General features: G+C 33.9%; 1 protein-coding gene and 1 long non-coding RNA gene across 3 annotated transcripts; both read left to right on the top strand.

Moving 5' to 3' along the window:
• Positions 1-402: 402 nt before the first annotated feature.
• On the top strand, positions 403-2,016 carry LOC118598172. The gene is made up of 3 exons (XR_004947289.1): positions 403-617; positions 1,288-1,810; positions 1,961-2,016. It is a non-coding gene; the product is annotated as an uncharacterized LOC118598172 (long non-coding RNA).
• Positions 2,017-5,175: 3,159 nt separating this feature from the next.
• On the top strand, positions 5,176-16,311 carry LOC112158152. Of its 2 annotated transcripts, XM_036210598.1 has the most exons (9): positions 5,176-5,346; positions 6,030-6,335; positions 7,156-7,416; positions 10,281-10,589; positions 11,142-11,441; positions 13,037-13,195; positions 13,550-13,575; positions 13,936-14,019; positions 15,273-16,311. In XM_036210598.1, exons 1-9 carry the CDS (start codon positions 5,259-5,261, stop codon positions 15,321-15,323), a joined length of 1,584 nt encoding a protein of 527 aa, XP_036066491.1. In that variant the 5' UTR covers positions 5,176-5,258; the 3' UTR covers positions 15,324-16,311. The 2 variants fall into 2 exon arrangements, with proteins under 2 accessions (XP_036066491.1, XP_036066490.1); XM_036210597.1 differs by lacking the exon at positions 15,273-16,311 and having other exon boundaries at positions 13,936-14,159.
• The last annotated feature ends 129 nt before the right edge of the window (positions 16,312-16,440 follow it).

The raw sequence follows: 16,440 nt of genomic DNA, 5'->3' as shown, positions 1-16,440 counted from the left end.
ATGTGAACTCATTTAATCATTTAGTTTGAAAAAGATCAAACTGATGACAAAGCATGTTTAGTATGAGAGATGAGAGAGTCGACTCATAGGAGAATAATAATTTACATGTTTCAATATTTTATACAGTAAATAGGGTAAATTGATGACTTAATCAACAGTAAAGATCAATGTCTGTCATTATCACTGGAGTATTTGAGAGTTTATTGTTCTGTTTAACATGACAAACTTCAGGTCAGTTTGATTGATCTTATTCTGTCAATTTGTCATTTTTAAAAATGTGAAAAATGTTGATATTACGAACAAAAAGAATAAACTCAAAATAATATTCTATGTTTTGTTTTTCTTTAGTTTCTTCATCAGATGTTAATGGAAGAGTGGACCTAACATGCTCTATGAAGAGTTTTGATGATGATTATTTCTGTGAACAGAACAGCTTCATCTGGATGGATGAGACCAGAACTGAACTGTCTGGTAAAAACTCTGAGTTTGAGGTTAAAAACAAACAAACTGTGATTCTGTTCTGACTGTCAAACATCAGAGTGAAAACATCCAAAGATTCACCTGCCAGTTTGTGAAGGGCAACAAAGTGAAGATAGAAGCTGTCTATGTTCTTACAGGTAAGACTGTTAAACACATTCAGGTTTATTTGTTATGATTATTTCTTTTTTGCATTATAAAACATGTTCACAGTTTAGAAAAAATCAAATGTTTTACTTTTCATATTTTTATCTTTTTGTACATATGTAACAATTTAAATGTATTTGAATCTATGTGCATCTATACAATCATCAGCATTAAAACTTTTCTTAATCTAATAATGTAATAATGACAGAAAAACAACATTTTTTTATTCTGTTCGGTTTCATTTCCCCTATAAAACAACTTCTGCTTGATTTATTGAATTTATTGTTGTGGAAATAAAAAGAAATAAAGAAACTGAATAAACAAAAAAAAAAAACACAAAACACAAAACAAACTTTGATTCAACATCCTTGAGAAAAATATTTTAATATATTTATAAATGTTAAGATTTTACTGAAGTTGCAGGAAAATGAAGTGAAGTCAAACATATTTGTTGTTCTGCAGCTCTGCTGCTATTTATTCCATGAGATCCTGACTCGTGATCTGCTGTACAGACCAGTGTTAGGGACTTATGGGTTATACAGGTTTAGGGGCTGTGGGCTCTAGGTTTTACTTGATCACTTCCTGTGAGGATTTAGAAGAAGATTTCAACATTTGGTTGTCTTAAGGAAGATGACAGACATGCTGAAGACTTTATGATTTCAGGATCAGACACCATGAGGACCAGAGCAGAGGCAGGAACACAGCAGGGCAGCTGCTGCCATGACAGGTTCATTTTAGGATGAAGAAAATCTTCAAGCAAGGATCTGAGTTCAAGATCTTTCATGTAAAAATCACATTTTAAAAAGCTAAATCTGAAATTTCAGATTTGTCTCCAAAAACTGCCTTTATTAAAGAAAGTGATGCAATAAATGATAATAACACAGATATAAAACATCAACTGATTGATCTTTGCAGAGCAGCTGAAGAACCATGAAGAAAACAAAAACAAGACAACAAAAACAGGAAACTTCTCTGTTTTGACAAAAACAACTACAAGTAAATGACTATAATAGGATAAAATAAAGACTTCTCTAAATATGTCTATAGAGTCTAAATGTAACATTTTATCTTTTTTTGGTTGGATCAGTGGTGAAGGTGGTGTTGATGTTTCTGGGTTTGGTTGCTGCTCTGATCTACATGTACAGGAGGAGAACCAAAGAGAATGAAGAGCAGAGAACTAGAACAAGTACACTCACTCTTTTACTCTTCATCATCTTTGGATGATGTCATTTCCTGTTTCTCTCATTTCCTGAGAGTAGCTAAAGTTTGAAACATTCATCATTATTTACACTTTTAGAAGTGAAATGACTGAATGATCTAAATGTTTCCTCCTCAGAGAGAAGAACAGTTGATGGTGATGAAGACGATCTGTGAAGAACAAATGCAGAAAAACCCTGAAGACAAAAGAAAAAAAACTAAGAAAAAGTTATTCTTTTTTCTGCTTTTTACATATTTTTATTTGAATGAGTGCAGATATTTTTTTTTCTGTGTTAATTTTTCTTTAGTTCTTTTTACATTTTACTTTTTACATACATGCTCCAGCAGCTTCATTTACTCACATCTGGCTTCACCTGTAAACTTTATAACCAGCCTCCTTGATAAGCAGGATGGAACTTTATGGTAAACTTTAATAAAGGTTGAAAGACATCAGATAAATATTGATATTTGCACTAAAAACCTCTTCTTTTCCAGCTGTTTTGTCTGGTTACAGAAACTGTAAATATGTGGAGTTCCTCTTTCAGGCAGCAGGTGGCAGCAAAGAGAATTGACTCATTCAGTCCTAAAAGAGAAGGAAGTAGAGATGAAGACTCTGATGATGAAGATGAGAGCAATTCTTTTTTAGAAGTCAGATAAATAGTTTCCTCCAGTCATAATCCCATCATTGTGTGTTTCATGTAAAAAGTATCAAACCAAATTCCTATTCAAGAACTGTATTAAATAAACTCTCCTGAAGTACAGGAACCCAGCCTGCATGGTCAAGTTGGCCCATGTGGTTTAAAAGTGTCAAGAAAATGTGGGAATCAATCGGGTTTTCCTGGAGTTTCTGTGTTTGTTCAGTGCAGCGAATGTCGCTGCCCAGAGACTCTGTTTATATTTTTTGGATTTTTATTCTTTCTTTCTGAAGAATATTTTAAAGAGATGTATACACCACAAGAAATGCTTTTATATAACATTTGTACCTTGCTTTTCTTTCAATAAAACATTTGGTTCATTTTAGAAACTAACATTTTAGAGTTTTTTGTCATTGTGTCACCAATATTTTTACTTTTATTACAAATATTTGATGTTGACCATTCCGGTATCAGCCTTGAAAGTTTTGGTCAACTCCAACTCCTGTGTTCACAGGACAGCTACTAAACTGAGACTGAGGATTGGCCACTGTGTGGTTAGTTGCATTAAGTTTGTCTTTTATTGGTGGAACCACAGTTGCTTGTTCACATGTCTGCCCTGTTTTATCAGGTTCAACAACAGCTCGATGTACAGTCTGTAAACACCGGACATCCAAGCAGCCTAAAAATGTTTCACCCCTGAAAACACGGGAGAAAGAATCACTAAAGGGATTTCTGTGTGTTCCTCATGCAGGTGTTTATTGCAATCCCAATATTAACAAAAATAAGCAAGTTTTACATTTGGGAAAATAGATCACAAAATAAAAAAAGAACAAAGCTGCTGCTCCATCAAGCCTAAAATAAAACGATGAAGAAACAAGATGGCGCTGTGCACGTTCACTCAAGACAAAACCTTTACAAATTTCCATTCCAAATAAAACTGACAAACTTCTCTAAACTCTGTTAAAAGGTTAGTCTTAAAAAATTACATGTTTTAAAGCTAAATATTGGACAAAAACATGATTATTTTGTCATCACCTCAAAAGACAGAAGAAAATATCACTAACAGGATTTCTGTGTGTTCCTCATGCAGGTGTTTATTGCAATGAGGAACGGTGCGACTCTGGGTGGAGTCAAAACCAATCGATCCCAGAAAAATCTCTCAGACAAATCAATCTATCAGCAATTAATAATAAAAAAATAAACACAATTTTAATAAACTGAGCAAAAAAAAAAAAAAAAAAAAAATAATCTTTCTTTAGGACTGGACAAGTTAAATATATAAATATATACACACACATATATATATATATATATATATATATATATATATATATATATATGTGTGTGTGTGTATATTAAGGAAAGATAAAGATGTAAAGACATCTTAATAATAAACAGGATGTTTATTAGTAGAATGTGTGAAGTAAATATCTGTCGTGCAACACCTCTACATGTCAGAGGAACTAGTGACTTTGTGTTTTTTCCATGACAGCAATGAGAATGTGATGTACGTGTTAGATGTTAGTGAGGTGATTATAACTATAAAACATTAAAATATAAAAGATTGCAGATATATATAAACCAAAGTTTCAGAAACTTCCTTTAAAGTTTAAAAAACATTAGAAGATCTACTTCACTTCCAGGAACTTTGAGCTGATGTTACTTCTCTCTACACTCCACTCACTAATCTTTCAATCTGAACCAGATTCTAAAGACTCACCTATCAGGAAATCACAAACATCATTTCTCTTTGAAATTTTATTTCTTAACATTTATTTCTTAACTTTTCTGAATACAGACTGTGAAGAAATGCTGTTAGTTTGTTCCCAGTTTAAGACATAAAATAGATTTCAATAAAACTCAAGAGTCAAAAACAAAACTTTTAGAGTTTTATTTAACAGTGACAGACAGACGTCTACATTTGTATCTGCAGACTGAGGTGCAGCTGTGATCCTCAGAGTAGAAACACAGATTTGGTCACACATATTCATCACATACCACAACAGTTACACAAGGACAAGTTGGTTTATGATGTTGTTGAGTGTTTTCTGTATTCTAGAAGAGACTTTGTGCAGTTTGGGTGAGTTTATTTTTACACAGCAATTTAACCGAAATAAAAAAAAGCAAAAAACAGAAGAAAACATTAGAAACAGCTAACATTTCTATAAACTACAGCTTGGTTTGATAATACGGATTAACAAACTCAAATAACTTTGAATAAATGTATTTACGTTTTATCAAAGCGAGATTCAAAAAGAAAGAAAAAGGACAATGTTCATAAAAATGAATGACTGTATTTCTGATATAGTGTTAAATATAAAAACTAAATAAATTCATTTCTTAAAATGTTGAGTAAAAAGGATCATATAATAACAGTCATTTCAGCTGCTGCTTTGTGATGAAACATCAAGTTTGTAATAAAAGATAAAAACAGAATTTCTGAACAAAGTAATGTGGATAAAGTTCTTCACAGATCAGTTTAAGAAGAATCTAGTGACTACAGGAAATGAACAAACACATTAGTTCCTTTTTTAACTCACTTCTGACAGCAAATGAAAAGACTTTCTTTTATGAAACTAAACTGATCGACTGTTGAACTATTTTTGTATCTTTAAAAATGATAATGACAAAAATAAATATATGTGTTTGCTTGTTTTTATCTCCAGCCTTAAAAAACTGAATTTCAAATTGTTTTTAACCTGTGATGCTTCCTTTAGTTTGAATGACATCACTTAAAAATGACACTAATATTATTGAGTGGGCGGAGCCAAGACTTTCTTCTTAAACATCGTCAAAGAGGAAATGAACATTTACTTACAGAAAGAGATCAGCAAAGACAGAATGACTCTATGTCTGGAATTATTCATTATTTTCATGCTTCAGTCTGGAGGTAAAATATTATTTGTATCAAATGTTTTTGAAACTTTAAATTTCATAGTATTTTAACCACATATTGTGTCTTTATTATAGAAATAACAAGTATTTTTAAACAGATGTGTACAATTAAAATTGGCTGTTAAGTTCATAAAGATAGTTTAAATTAGTATATGCTTTTGTTTTTTTTTTTTTTAAAATGCCATAAAAGAAAAAAAACAACTTTGTGTGTTTTGTTAAAACAATGAAAAAAAACTTTTGAGTTAAAAATTTGAAGTCTTTCTCATTCAAGTTTAGAGAAATTTCCAAATGCAATAAAATTAGACATCAATTTTATTGCCTAAAATGTTAGAAATAATCTAAATATTATGTTTTTTTATCTTTCCTCCATATAATTTCTAAAAGTACAAATAAATAAACTGAAAAGAGTAGAAATATCTAAAATAACTTAAAATAAATAGTAGAGGAAAATTTAATCTACATTCCAAATTGTATTTAGAACATGTCAGAGTTAAAGATCCTAATGAGGTCAATATTAGAGGAAAGTAAACGTGTGTGCAGACTGTGGATTTTCTTTCTGTTTTGAACCTGAAGTTGTAATCAATGATATTGTTTGTGATTATAATTTTCTGTTTTCTGAATTCTTTTTTATTTTCCACATTTTCTGAAATGTTCTGTTTCTTCATGTTTCTTCTGCAGGAATCAGTGGAAGAGAAGAATATCTCTATAAGAGAGTTGGAGAGGACGTCCTTTTAGATTGTGGTGCTGGTAGATCTTCTAACCAATGCTCTGATGTTCAATGGCTGCATAACAGACCTAAAAGCTCTGAAACAAAAACACTAATCAATGGAAAAGATGTTGAAAAGAGTCTGATTCGACCTTCCAGTCTGAGTCTGGGCAGTAACTGTTCTCTGATCATCGGAAACATTGCCAACAAGGATGCTGGTCGATACACCTGTAGGATTTTAGACTGGGACAATAATGTGTATCTTAATATTTTAAGCAGTGAGTATTTTGACTTGAACAATTGTGTCTACATGAACGCCAACAATCTGATCTGATCCAAAACATAGTTTAAACCCTGAAGAGACACTAGCTGCATTTACATGTGCAAAATCTCCTTGATCAGATCAAAGATCAGATTAGAATAGAACTGTGCACATGACCCTGAAAAGCTTTATCCGATTGTAACAAACGTTTCCATGTGCCACACGTTTGATTAGAATAAATAATTTTGACATGTGCAGAACTGTCTACAATAATCCGTGTGATTTTTACACAGTTTCTCAGGACTTTTCGGAGCGCAGAGAGACATTTCTGCATTCAAAAGCCGAATTCCGCAGCTCACTTCCTGCAAAGCAGCCAAACGGACTGCGGTCAGAAGATAGGAAAGCTAAAAATCATTCTGATTTCGCGTTTTTATTCTGATCAGGCGTTTATTTGTGGCCATGTAAACATAGCTACTGACATGTGAACTCATTTGATCATTTCAGTTGAAAAAAAGACCAAACTGCTGACAAAGCATGTTTAGTATGAGAGATGTGAGAGAGTCGACTCACCTGAGAAGATGCATTTATGTGGTTCAATATTTTAATAATAGGTTGAATTGATAATTAAAAAAATAGTGAAGATCAATGTTATTATCATTGAATAATGAGGGTAGTTGGGTGTTTGAGAGTTTTGTTGAACATGACAAACTTAAGGTCAGTTTGATTGATTTTAGTAAATAGTCAACATATCACATTTAAACACATATTAGATCTTAATATTGGGAACAAAAGAAAAAAAATACACTAAAAATTTGTATTCTTTTTGTTTTTTTTAGTTTCTTCATCTCTGTCAGACGTTAAAGCAAGAGTGGACCTAACATGCTCTATGAAGAGTTTTAATGATGATTTCTGTGAACAGAACAGCTTCATCTGGATGGATGAGACCAGAACTGAACTGTCTGGTAAAAACTCTGAGTTTGAGGTTAAAAAACAAACAAACTGTGATTCTGTTCTGACTGTCAAACATCAGAGTGGAAACAAAAGATTCACCTGCCAGTTTGTGAAGGACAACAAAGTGAAGATTGAAGCTGTCACAGGTAAGACGTTTTAATACATTTAGGTTTATTTAAATATTAATATTAAAAATTTTTCACACTAAAATATATATATATATATATATATATATATATAATTTATTATGGTGGATATTTGCATTGTTATAGTTCCAGATTTAAAAAAAAGAACCTTTCACCAAGCATCCTCAAGGAAATTTTTATAAAAGACTTGGTGAAACAAAATATTTAAATGTAAATAATATAATTTAATGTTATTAATAAAATCTAATTATAAATTCAAATATTTTACTGAAGTTGTAGGAAAAGGAAGTGAAGTAAAAACTTGTCGTTCAACAAATGAAGGAAGAAATCACAGTGAAATGATTTAAATCTACTTTCATTTTTTTGTTTGTTTTGTTTTTTGTGGAAAGTAATACAAATGTTCAAAAACACAGATATGAGGTGTCACGTGACAGATCTTTGCAAAGCATCAGAAGAACCATGAAGAAACCAGGAACATGACATTTGCCAACAGGAAGTTTCTCCGTCTTGAAAAACTGATGACAAGAAAATGACAGAAAGTAGGAGAAAAATAAAGACTTCCCTAAAAATGCTGAAGAAGATTTTCCTCCACAAATTAACGCTGACTTGAAGTTGAGTCTTGAATTAGTGTTACCTCTTCTTATAACATTTCACCACTCACAGATCATTCTCCTTTAAGTCCCCCTCCAATAAAAGTCATGTTTAGGTTTTGATGTCTGACATGTTTCTTATGGAAAAAAACCCAAATGTAGTAAGAAATCATTTTTTGCATTTCTGAGTCTGCTGATCCTGCAGCTTCTTTGGACTTTTGTTGTGACACAATCATCAGAGCGTTCCTTGTTTTACCACATAAAAGTTGACATTTTGAAAGTAAAATGTTAAACTTTAGATTTGCCACCAAAAAAATCGGTTGCTTTTCAGAGCAAAAGATAAAAATCAAAGTCTGCAAAACAGTGTGTCTTCTTGTGATTCTTTATAGAGCAGTTGAAGAACTGTAGAGAAAACAGGAACAAAAACTTTGCCAACGGGAAACTTCTCTTTTTATCAAAAAAAGAAAATGACTAAAATAGGAGAAAAACAGACTTCCCTAAATATGTTGAAGTTTCATATTCATTTTGGAGGCGTTGTCTCGAAGTTGAGCCATGGCATCTGGATATGTTGTCCCTTGGTGACGACCTTAAAGAAAGATGACAATTTAAGTTTCTGTCGTAATGTCTAAATTTAACCGTAGCCGAAGCAAAGTCATTTTCATTTTTTTTTTCTTTATTTCATTATTAATTAGCTTTGAAATGTCTGACACAAAAAATACTGAGTGGGTGGAGTCAAGATTTTTTTTTTTTTCATCATCACTAAATAGGAACTCAAACTTTGGACTGAACTTCTATAACCAATCAGAATTGGGCGGCTGTGGTGCAGCGGTAATGAGGTGAATGAGGCCCATGTGTCGAAGTGTCCTTGGGCAAGACACTGAACCCCACATTGCCTCTGTGGGAAGGTTGGCGCCAGTGTTTGGCAGTGGAGCCACCATCAGTGTGTGAATGGGTCAGCGAGGAAGGTAGAAAAGTATTATAAATGTATTTCTTTAAAAAAGCAACAGAATGACCCTAGAACTGTAATTAATAGTCATTTTTTTGCTTCACTCAGAAAGTATAGAATCAGTTTTAGTAAAAGTTGAACCACACAATGAAGTGAAACCTGTATGAGAGTAAAAAGCACAAATATAAACTCCTGACCAGACCAGTTAAAAAAAAAAAATACAATAATTTGCATTCATCACAACTAGACCTTATCAAGGTTCTAAACAAAGCTTCAACGAAAGAGGAGAAGGATAAGTCATATTTTTAGCTGCCAATTTATCAATAATAACAACTTAAATGACATACGCCTTTTATCTACTGATCAAAAATGTAAGACTAGAGCCTTTAAGAGCCCAAACTTGCACAAAATATTTATTCATGGCATTTACTCATAAGTAATCATCCTGGCAAGCTCTCTTGAAGGCAAAAAAGTTCTAGTCTGGCACAATTGTTGAGCCCCACAAGCCATGCCTCTGACAACATGTCGTGGTGAGGTTGGACTCAGTAAAACGCCAGTTTTTAATATTTTTTTAAGATCCTGATGAACAAAAAAGTCAAGTAATAGACATCTTCACTGCTGCTAACTGTTGCCCAGTTATGATCAGATGATATCTGGAAGAGAAAAGCTTCAAAAACTAAAAGCATTTTTAGAGATTACATTTCCATCAATGCCACAAAATTGCCAGGCTGGATTTTGGAAGGGAACACCAAACATGGGACATTCAAAAGTAGAGGAGAGTTCTCTTCTATGATGAGAACAAATAAATAATCTTGATGGTTCAGATGCTTTCAACGTTACTGGCAGGCCAAAGAGATATTTTCTACAGTGGAGGGGGGACCATCATGGTCTGGGGTGCTTTTTCCTTCAATTAAACAGGTTGTGGCAAAACCTTCCTAAAATACTTTTAGAGCATTGAGCATGCCAAAACAAGTTTTGTTTGAGAGTGTTTTACGTACCAGGGTTTCTTTGTGCTATGGTCCTAAGGTTTTGATCAGCTAATTACCAGCCCATTTCAGTTCCATTCATGTTTTAATTAAACTGTCTGCTCAAAATCTTTGGTCTCTTGTTCCAATTTCTCCTTTTTACAATTTGAAGCTCTTAGAACTTTGTTAAAATGTAACCATGTCAATTCTTGCAGTTTCCTAACTAGTCCCAAGATTTTGATCAGGAGTGTGTGTTCCGAGGCTGATCTATTTTATTGTATTTTATTTCTTCAGTGATTCTTTTAGTGTCTGTTGTATGAAAGGTTGAACTTTACTCTGAGTTTGTTCTTTTCTCTCCTGCAGGAATCAGTGGACAAACTGAACGTCTCTATCACAGAGTTGGAGATGACGTCATTTTATCTTGTAGAGATGAATCCTCCTCTTCCTCATGCTCTGATGTTAACTGGCTGTATACGAAAGATCCAAGTTCAGAACTTAGAACAGAAGTACAGAATGGAAAAGTTGTCCAGAGTTCAGTTGGAGCTTCCAGACTGAGTGTGAGCAGTAACTGCTCTCTGTTCATCAGAAACATCACTGATGAAGATGTTGGTGGATACATCTGTCAGCTCAAGAACAAGAATGATGCTCATCTGGTTCTTAATACTTTGAGCAGTGAGTATTTTAACTTTAATAATTCTGTGACTACATGAGTGTCAATATTCTAATCTGATACAAAATAAACTCAAAACTTGAAGAGATACTGACTTATATGGATTTCTTCAATCTGAATTTTCTAATCTAATTTCATATAAGAAACTAAATTTGGATCCTTTCTTTACATACAGTTCAGAGTAAAAAACATTCTTTTTACAGATCCAGAATATCTGTGCCTTTCTAGAAGAGAATCAGAAGAGTTAGACTAATCAAACCTAAAGAATCAGGACAAGAAAGAGCAGCTAATAGAGTGGTTTTAACTCATGGTGTGAACATTTGCCTTAGTGCATTTATTTTTCCCATATTTTTTCTAAATACCTTTACTTACTGTTTTGAAAGTTGTTGACAGAAAATAACAAGTAATGACTCCACCATCCTCTGACTTGGTTTACTCTGAACCACAAAATGAAGGATTTTTTTCTGTTATTGAAACTAATGAAAAAACACTTTTTCTAAAAATTTTCCAAAATCTAAAATGATAAAATCTGCTCTTCATTTGTTTTCCTTCAGTTTCTTCAGATCTACCAGAAGTTCATCCAAGAGAAAATGGAAGTGTCACATTACTGTGTTCACTGAATAGATACGATAAAAGAATTCCCTGTAAAGAGAACAGCATCATCTGGAGGGATGAGAGAGGATCTCATCTGATTGGTGAAGGTGTTTGGTTTGAGTTCAGAGGACAAACAAACTGTGTTTCTGTTCTGGTTGAGAAACATCAGAGTGGAAACAATAAAAGATTAACCTGCCAGTTTGTTGAGGACAACACGGTGAAGATCGATGCTGTCTACACCTACCTTCCAGACCGTTCAGGTAAAACTTTTTTATTTTTTTTTTTAAATGTTTTTTCTCTTATTGATGAACTTTCACTATAGCAGGCCTTTCTGCTGCACAAATGGAATAGACAATATGGAATAAAAAGTTTGATTTGGACATGCCTTCTGTCACAAATGCAGTTTTATCAGTAATTTAAATTAACTTAAATATTCTTACATTTCAAGTTTAATTCTGTCACAAATCTGTTTCTAGAAAGCAGACGGTAGTCTAGAAAAACATTGGCTCAGTTTTTGTATTTATTGCAGAAACCCACTTTTCGTGTTTGACTCTAACTGTATATTTTTAGGTTTTACTTCCACACAAAAGATTAGTTCTTAAATCTTCAAAAATGGACCACAGTTGTCCTGTGCGGGGTATGGAAATAGCTCACACAAAATATCAAGGTCATAGACCGCTCAGACAGCTTGAACAGCAAAAGGTTCATGCTCATTCTTTTCTACGGGCATGCTGAGAGTGACTGATGGGAGAGAACCCTTTAACAACACATAAAGGTAAAGTGAGGGTGAAGTAGGTGAGACGCAGATGTGGTGTAAGGGTTTTTGATTTTAAGTGCTGTTCATGTGAAAAGTGATGCCTTACTGGTATGAATTAGTAGAACAATCAATCAGAGTGTAATATGTGTGAGTAATCTAAGCGCACCGAGTTGTAAACTACCTGCATAACTCGTGCATGCCATCTGGAAGGAGCCAGTACTCGCACCTTGCTAACGACTAGTATACATGCATCAACTGTTCATCACAAGTGTTTTCCAGTTAAACTATTCTTACAAATACTTCACGATATATTAGCAAATGCAAAGTAGACCGTCATTCGATTTTCATGATGTCCCTTGGGATGCCTGTACAATTTTCAAGGGAACTGTGGGACACACCTGTGGTCCCTTTAGAATGCTGCTACTCCTATCTATGACCCTCCACGGCCCGAACAATCCAAAGCCCTGCGGGACTCCTGTTAACCTCATACTGGGGCTTTCTCAGGTCCTTTTCTAAAGTTATCTTTCCTCATTCCTCAAATTGTGTCTGTACTTGCCTTTCTTGTACATCTGGCAGTCGTGTTTCCATTAAAGTGTGTGTTTTAAGGACATTCCTACCTTTGAGTCATCGTTTACCACTATTCAAAGGGCAAAAGCTTTCAGGGCTGAGTCCATATGTAGATTTATTGGTGAAACTTGACATTGTTAAGAATTAGTAATCTATTATGTCTCCAAAGTAAATCATGCCAACAAGATCAATTAAGACTTGTTATATTTTAATGGAATTCAGTCTTTCAGCTTCATTTTTTCTTAATCTATGAGGTTACTATCTTTCTATCCACGATTTGTTCTTTGAAATTTAACTAAGTACAATCAACTCACATTAATTTGTCTCATTCAGGGCATTTTCAAAAGGTTTTTTAAACCATTATAGTATGCCAGAAATGCTGTTGCTAATTACATTTGTGTTGTTCTTTGTTCAGAAGAATTAACGGCAACAATTTATTACTGTAAAAAATAATTTGTACATTCCCTCTCCTAAAGCCAATTTATCAATACAATGAATAATAAAAGTTTGAATAATATTTTTTGATCATAGATCCTACTCAGAGTAACCCTGTCATCAACCCTGTCATCAACCCTGTCGTCATCATTGGAGCTGTGGTCGGTGTGGTGTTGGTGCTGCTGGTCATCTTCGCTGTTCTTCTCTTCAGAACCAAGAGAGCCAAAACCACCAAAGATCATAATGGAGGAAAAGGTACGATTGCACTTTACCAGTTATGAATGTGATGAGGTTTTGATGAAGAAAGCAGAACACTCAAAATAGTTGACTTGTGAAGAAATGCTGGTAGCTTTTAACCACAGAGTATGATGTTCTACAACCATTGCCCTTTTGCTTCCTGGTTTGTCATGTGACATGATAATGTGATGTGCAATTTTTCTTTTTTTTTATTCTCCAATTGAAATCTGAATCTTCCATGGCTTGTATTTACATAAAGTAGCAACTCCATTAAAAGACCATTCTTGATGTTGACAGAATAGTATAAAAAAGGAGAAAATCATTTCTAAGGAGGTCAGTTTGTTCTTAAATTCTACCTTTCTTTCATTTCAGACTTTCAAATGCCAGCATATCAAAATGTGAGTATCTCCAGAAAAAGCTGATGACTTTTAGCACATTAGATTAAGCTAATTTTTCTAAAAATATTAATATAATAGTTCTAATAGTGTATTTTGAATGATCTAATAAATGATTTTCTGTCTGTTACAACCATTGCTTTTATGTCAGACAGTTAAAATACGCAATGGCGGGAATAAACTTTATTTTGAAAATATCAAATGCAGCATCTGACTCATGGCAGCGGAGTCGCGTTTAATTTCTTTAAAATTATTAGCAAAGTCAAAAATATCATCTGCATATAACTTACTAATCGTGCAGTTATGAAGCTACAGAGTTTCATTGATGTCTATATCAAAAGCATGTTTGTGTTCTGTTCTCAGAATGAGCCAGACAGTGGGCCGGAGAGTGAACTGACATATGCCGCGGTCAACCATTCCAGATCAAAGGCTACCTCCAAGATTACAGTATGTACCTTAGTCTTATTCAGACTGGACACATTTGGTCAACTTAAAGTGAACCAGAGTTTGTTTCCCCCGATAATCTGACACAAAATTTTAGTCTGAATACACGCAAGTGGACTCTGGTCCAGGACCAGGACTAATCCCTGGCCCATGTTTTGAGGTGGTCTCAGTTCCTTTCCAATCAGACTGAACTTTGGTTTGCTCTGAAATTCCTCAGTTTGAATTCGCTGTTTGTTGGGACCGGAACAACTGAACCAACATGGCCACCATAGCTGGTCATTAGCGGGCAAACATGGAGCAGCGATGTAACACCAGCTCATTAAAATGTGCTTAGATGAATACAGGGACATTAGAACAACTTTGAACATGAGACACATTGCTTCTTGGACTCTTTTCCCAACAATATATATGTCATAAACACTTACCAACATATCTCATAGCCGCAGCATCCCCAGTAACCGCCTTGCACCAAGTCTCCGTCGTACCAAAGCAGTAAAAAGTGTTGAACCTAGCCTTCATACAGATGTTCAATATTTGCCAGCACAATTAAAAATTTAACAATCAAGTGAACAATCCTGCCAAAGATTTGCCAACTGCAGCACATCCATCTTTAATTTTTTTTGCTGCTGGCCAATGACTAAAGAGATCTTGAGGGAATTATGAGGAGAGCAGTTGTGTCTTGTTGCTCCCTTGAGGCTCATTGAAAATGTAACGTATGGTTGTTGTGCGTGTGGTAAGCGTATCGTGAATTATTTATAAGAATAACGTATGTTGCACCCACTAATGATGTAGGGTGGGAGCTGTTATATGGTACCCTGACTCCACACTCTAGTTATTAGTAAAGCATTGGCCATGACTGCCATTTTGGCTAGATATGGTATATGACTTTAACATCTCATGAGGGCCACCAAGTTTGCCCACTGTTCACCCACAGACTGTTCATTTCTAGGGCAGCTGTGACTAAGCTATGCATTCAACAGAAAGTGTATCTGTGTCAGACAGTAGTATGACATCAAGCTTTAAGACCAGTTCTGGTGGTTATGGGTTGGTGCCAGTGTTTGGCAGCAGAGCCTCCATCAGTGCATGAATGTGTGTGTGCATGGTTGAATGGAACTGTAAAGAACTTTGTCCCTTCTACGAAGGTAGTTAAGCAGTGTATGAATATACACCATTTACCATTTGCGCCTAATGACTCTGACAGTAATTTGCAGGAATTATGGGTGGAGAATGAGATCTATTTTTTGTTTGTGTTCCAGATAAAGGAGGAAGAAGGTGAGGTGACCTATTCCACTGTTAAAAGGAATTGAGGGATGCCCGAGGTCTGCATCCTTTCAGCAGGGATTTCTGTCCAGCTGGTGATGAGGATATGGACAGCCTTTCTGTGTACAGTTTATTCTACTGCTTTTCAAACAAGATACAGATAAAAAAAAACTTCTTTAATTAACAGTATTTTTTAAAACTTGTTCTAGCTGCTTCTTGTTCCTCCTCATGTTTTTTATATCAGTTTTCTAATATCAAACCATTCACAAATTCAATGAGTTCCTAAAAACAATAAATGGAGAATTGAATGTTTCCGATAAAAGCTTAACAAGGTAACATTATATAATATAACATCTTAGAATACCAACATCTTCATCTAGTCGCGTCTTTAACTCTTGCTTAGTGAACGTGGAAATCAACCACCAAAGGAGTATATTAATGTACATATATTAATAAATAAAAAACAGTAATGATAAATGGAAGTCTGTAACATAAAACGTGAATATTTTTTTTATTTTATTTTATTTTTATTTAAAGGCCAAATATGTTTTTATGTAAATTCAGTTTTTTTCTTTTGTTTGTTTCTAATGCAACAATTTAAAAATAGTAATTTACAAAAAAAAAACTCATGAATCTGCCCCTTCCATATTTTTTTAATATGTTAAACTAAGTAATTTCTCCACAAATATACATATAAATATATTCTAAAAAGCATTTGCAAACAAACCTTTCAAAAGAGAAAAATATCTCCCTGATTTATTGCACAATTATGTTATAATTACACATAAAAAAGAAGGACAGAAAACATGACTCAACCACCATGAGAAGGTTAAAAAAGAGAGACAGACAACCCACTCTGCTGGATGCTGTACTGCCTCCATGTGGTCTGATAGGAAAACCACAAGTTCAAACAGTCTGTCACTGTGAGCAGACCGTCCTTCAGAGAGCAAATTAAGATTATGGAAGCAAATAATTGTATTAATATACATATATATTGTATATATGTTTTTTGTAAATGCAAATCTATCTGCAAAGTAAAACTTTTTTTGGTAACGCTTTATATTAAGGTGTGCTTGTTAAGCATTAGTAAGATGCTTATAATTTGCTTATATGCACTTATAAAGATATTAATAAGCCGCTTATTACACCATTATCTAAATTATG

The sequence above is a fragment of the Oryzias melastigma genome, linkage group LG24 (assembly GCF_002922805.2).
Source record: "Oryzias melastigma strain HK-1 linkage group LG24, ASM292280v2, whole genome shotgun sequence".
NCBI classification, from domain to species: Eukaryota; Metazoa; Chordata; class Actinopteri; order Beloniformes; family Adrianichthyidae; genus Oryzias; species Oryzias melastigma.
This window is presented reverse-complemented; position numbering and strand designations above follow the sequence as displayed.

Excerpts from the sequence above, each read along its gene's own strand:
- LOC112158152 (XM_036210597.1), top strand. The coding sequence starts at position 5,259 with ATGAACATTTACTTACAGAAAGAGATCAGCAAAGACAGAATGACTCTA. Across the intron at positions 13,196-13,549 it reads AGATCATAATGGAGGAAAAG|ACTTTCAAATGCCAGCATAT; the intron begins GTACGATTGCAC and ends CTTTCATTTCAG. Across the intron at positions 13,576-13,935 it reads AAATGCCAGCATATCAAAAT|AATGAGCCAGACAGTGGGCC; the intron begins GTGAGTATCTCC and ends TTCTGTTCTCAG.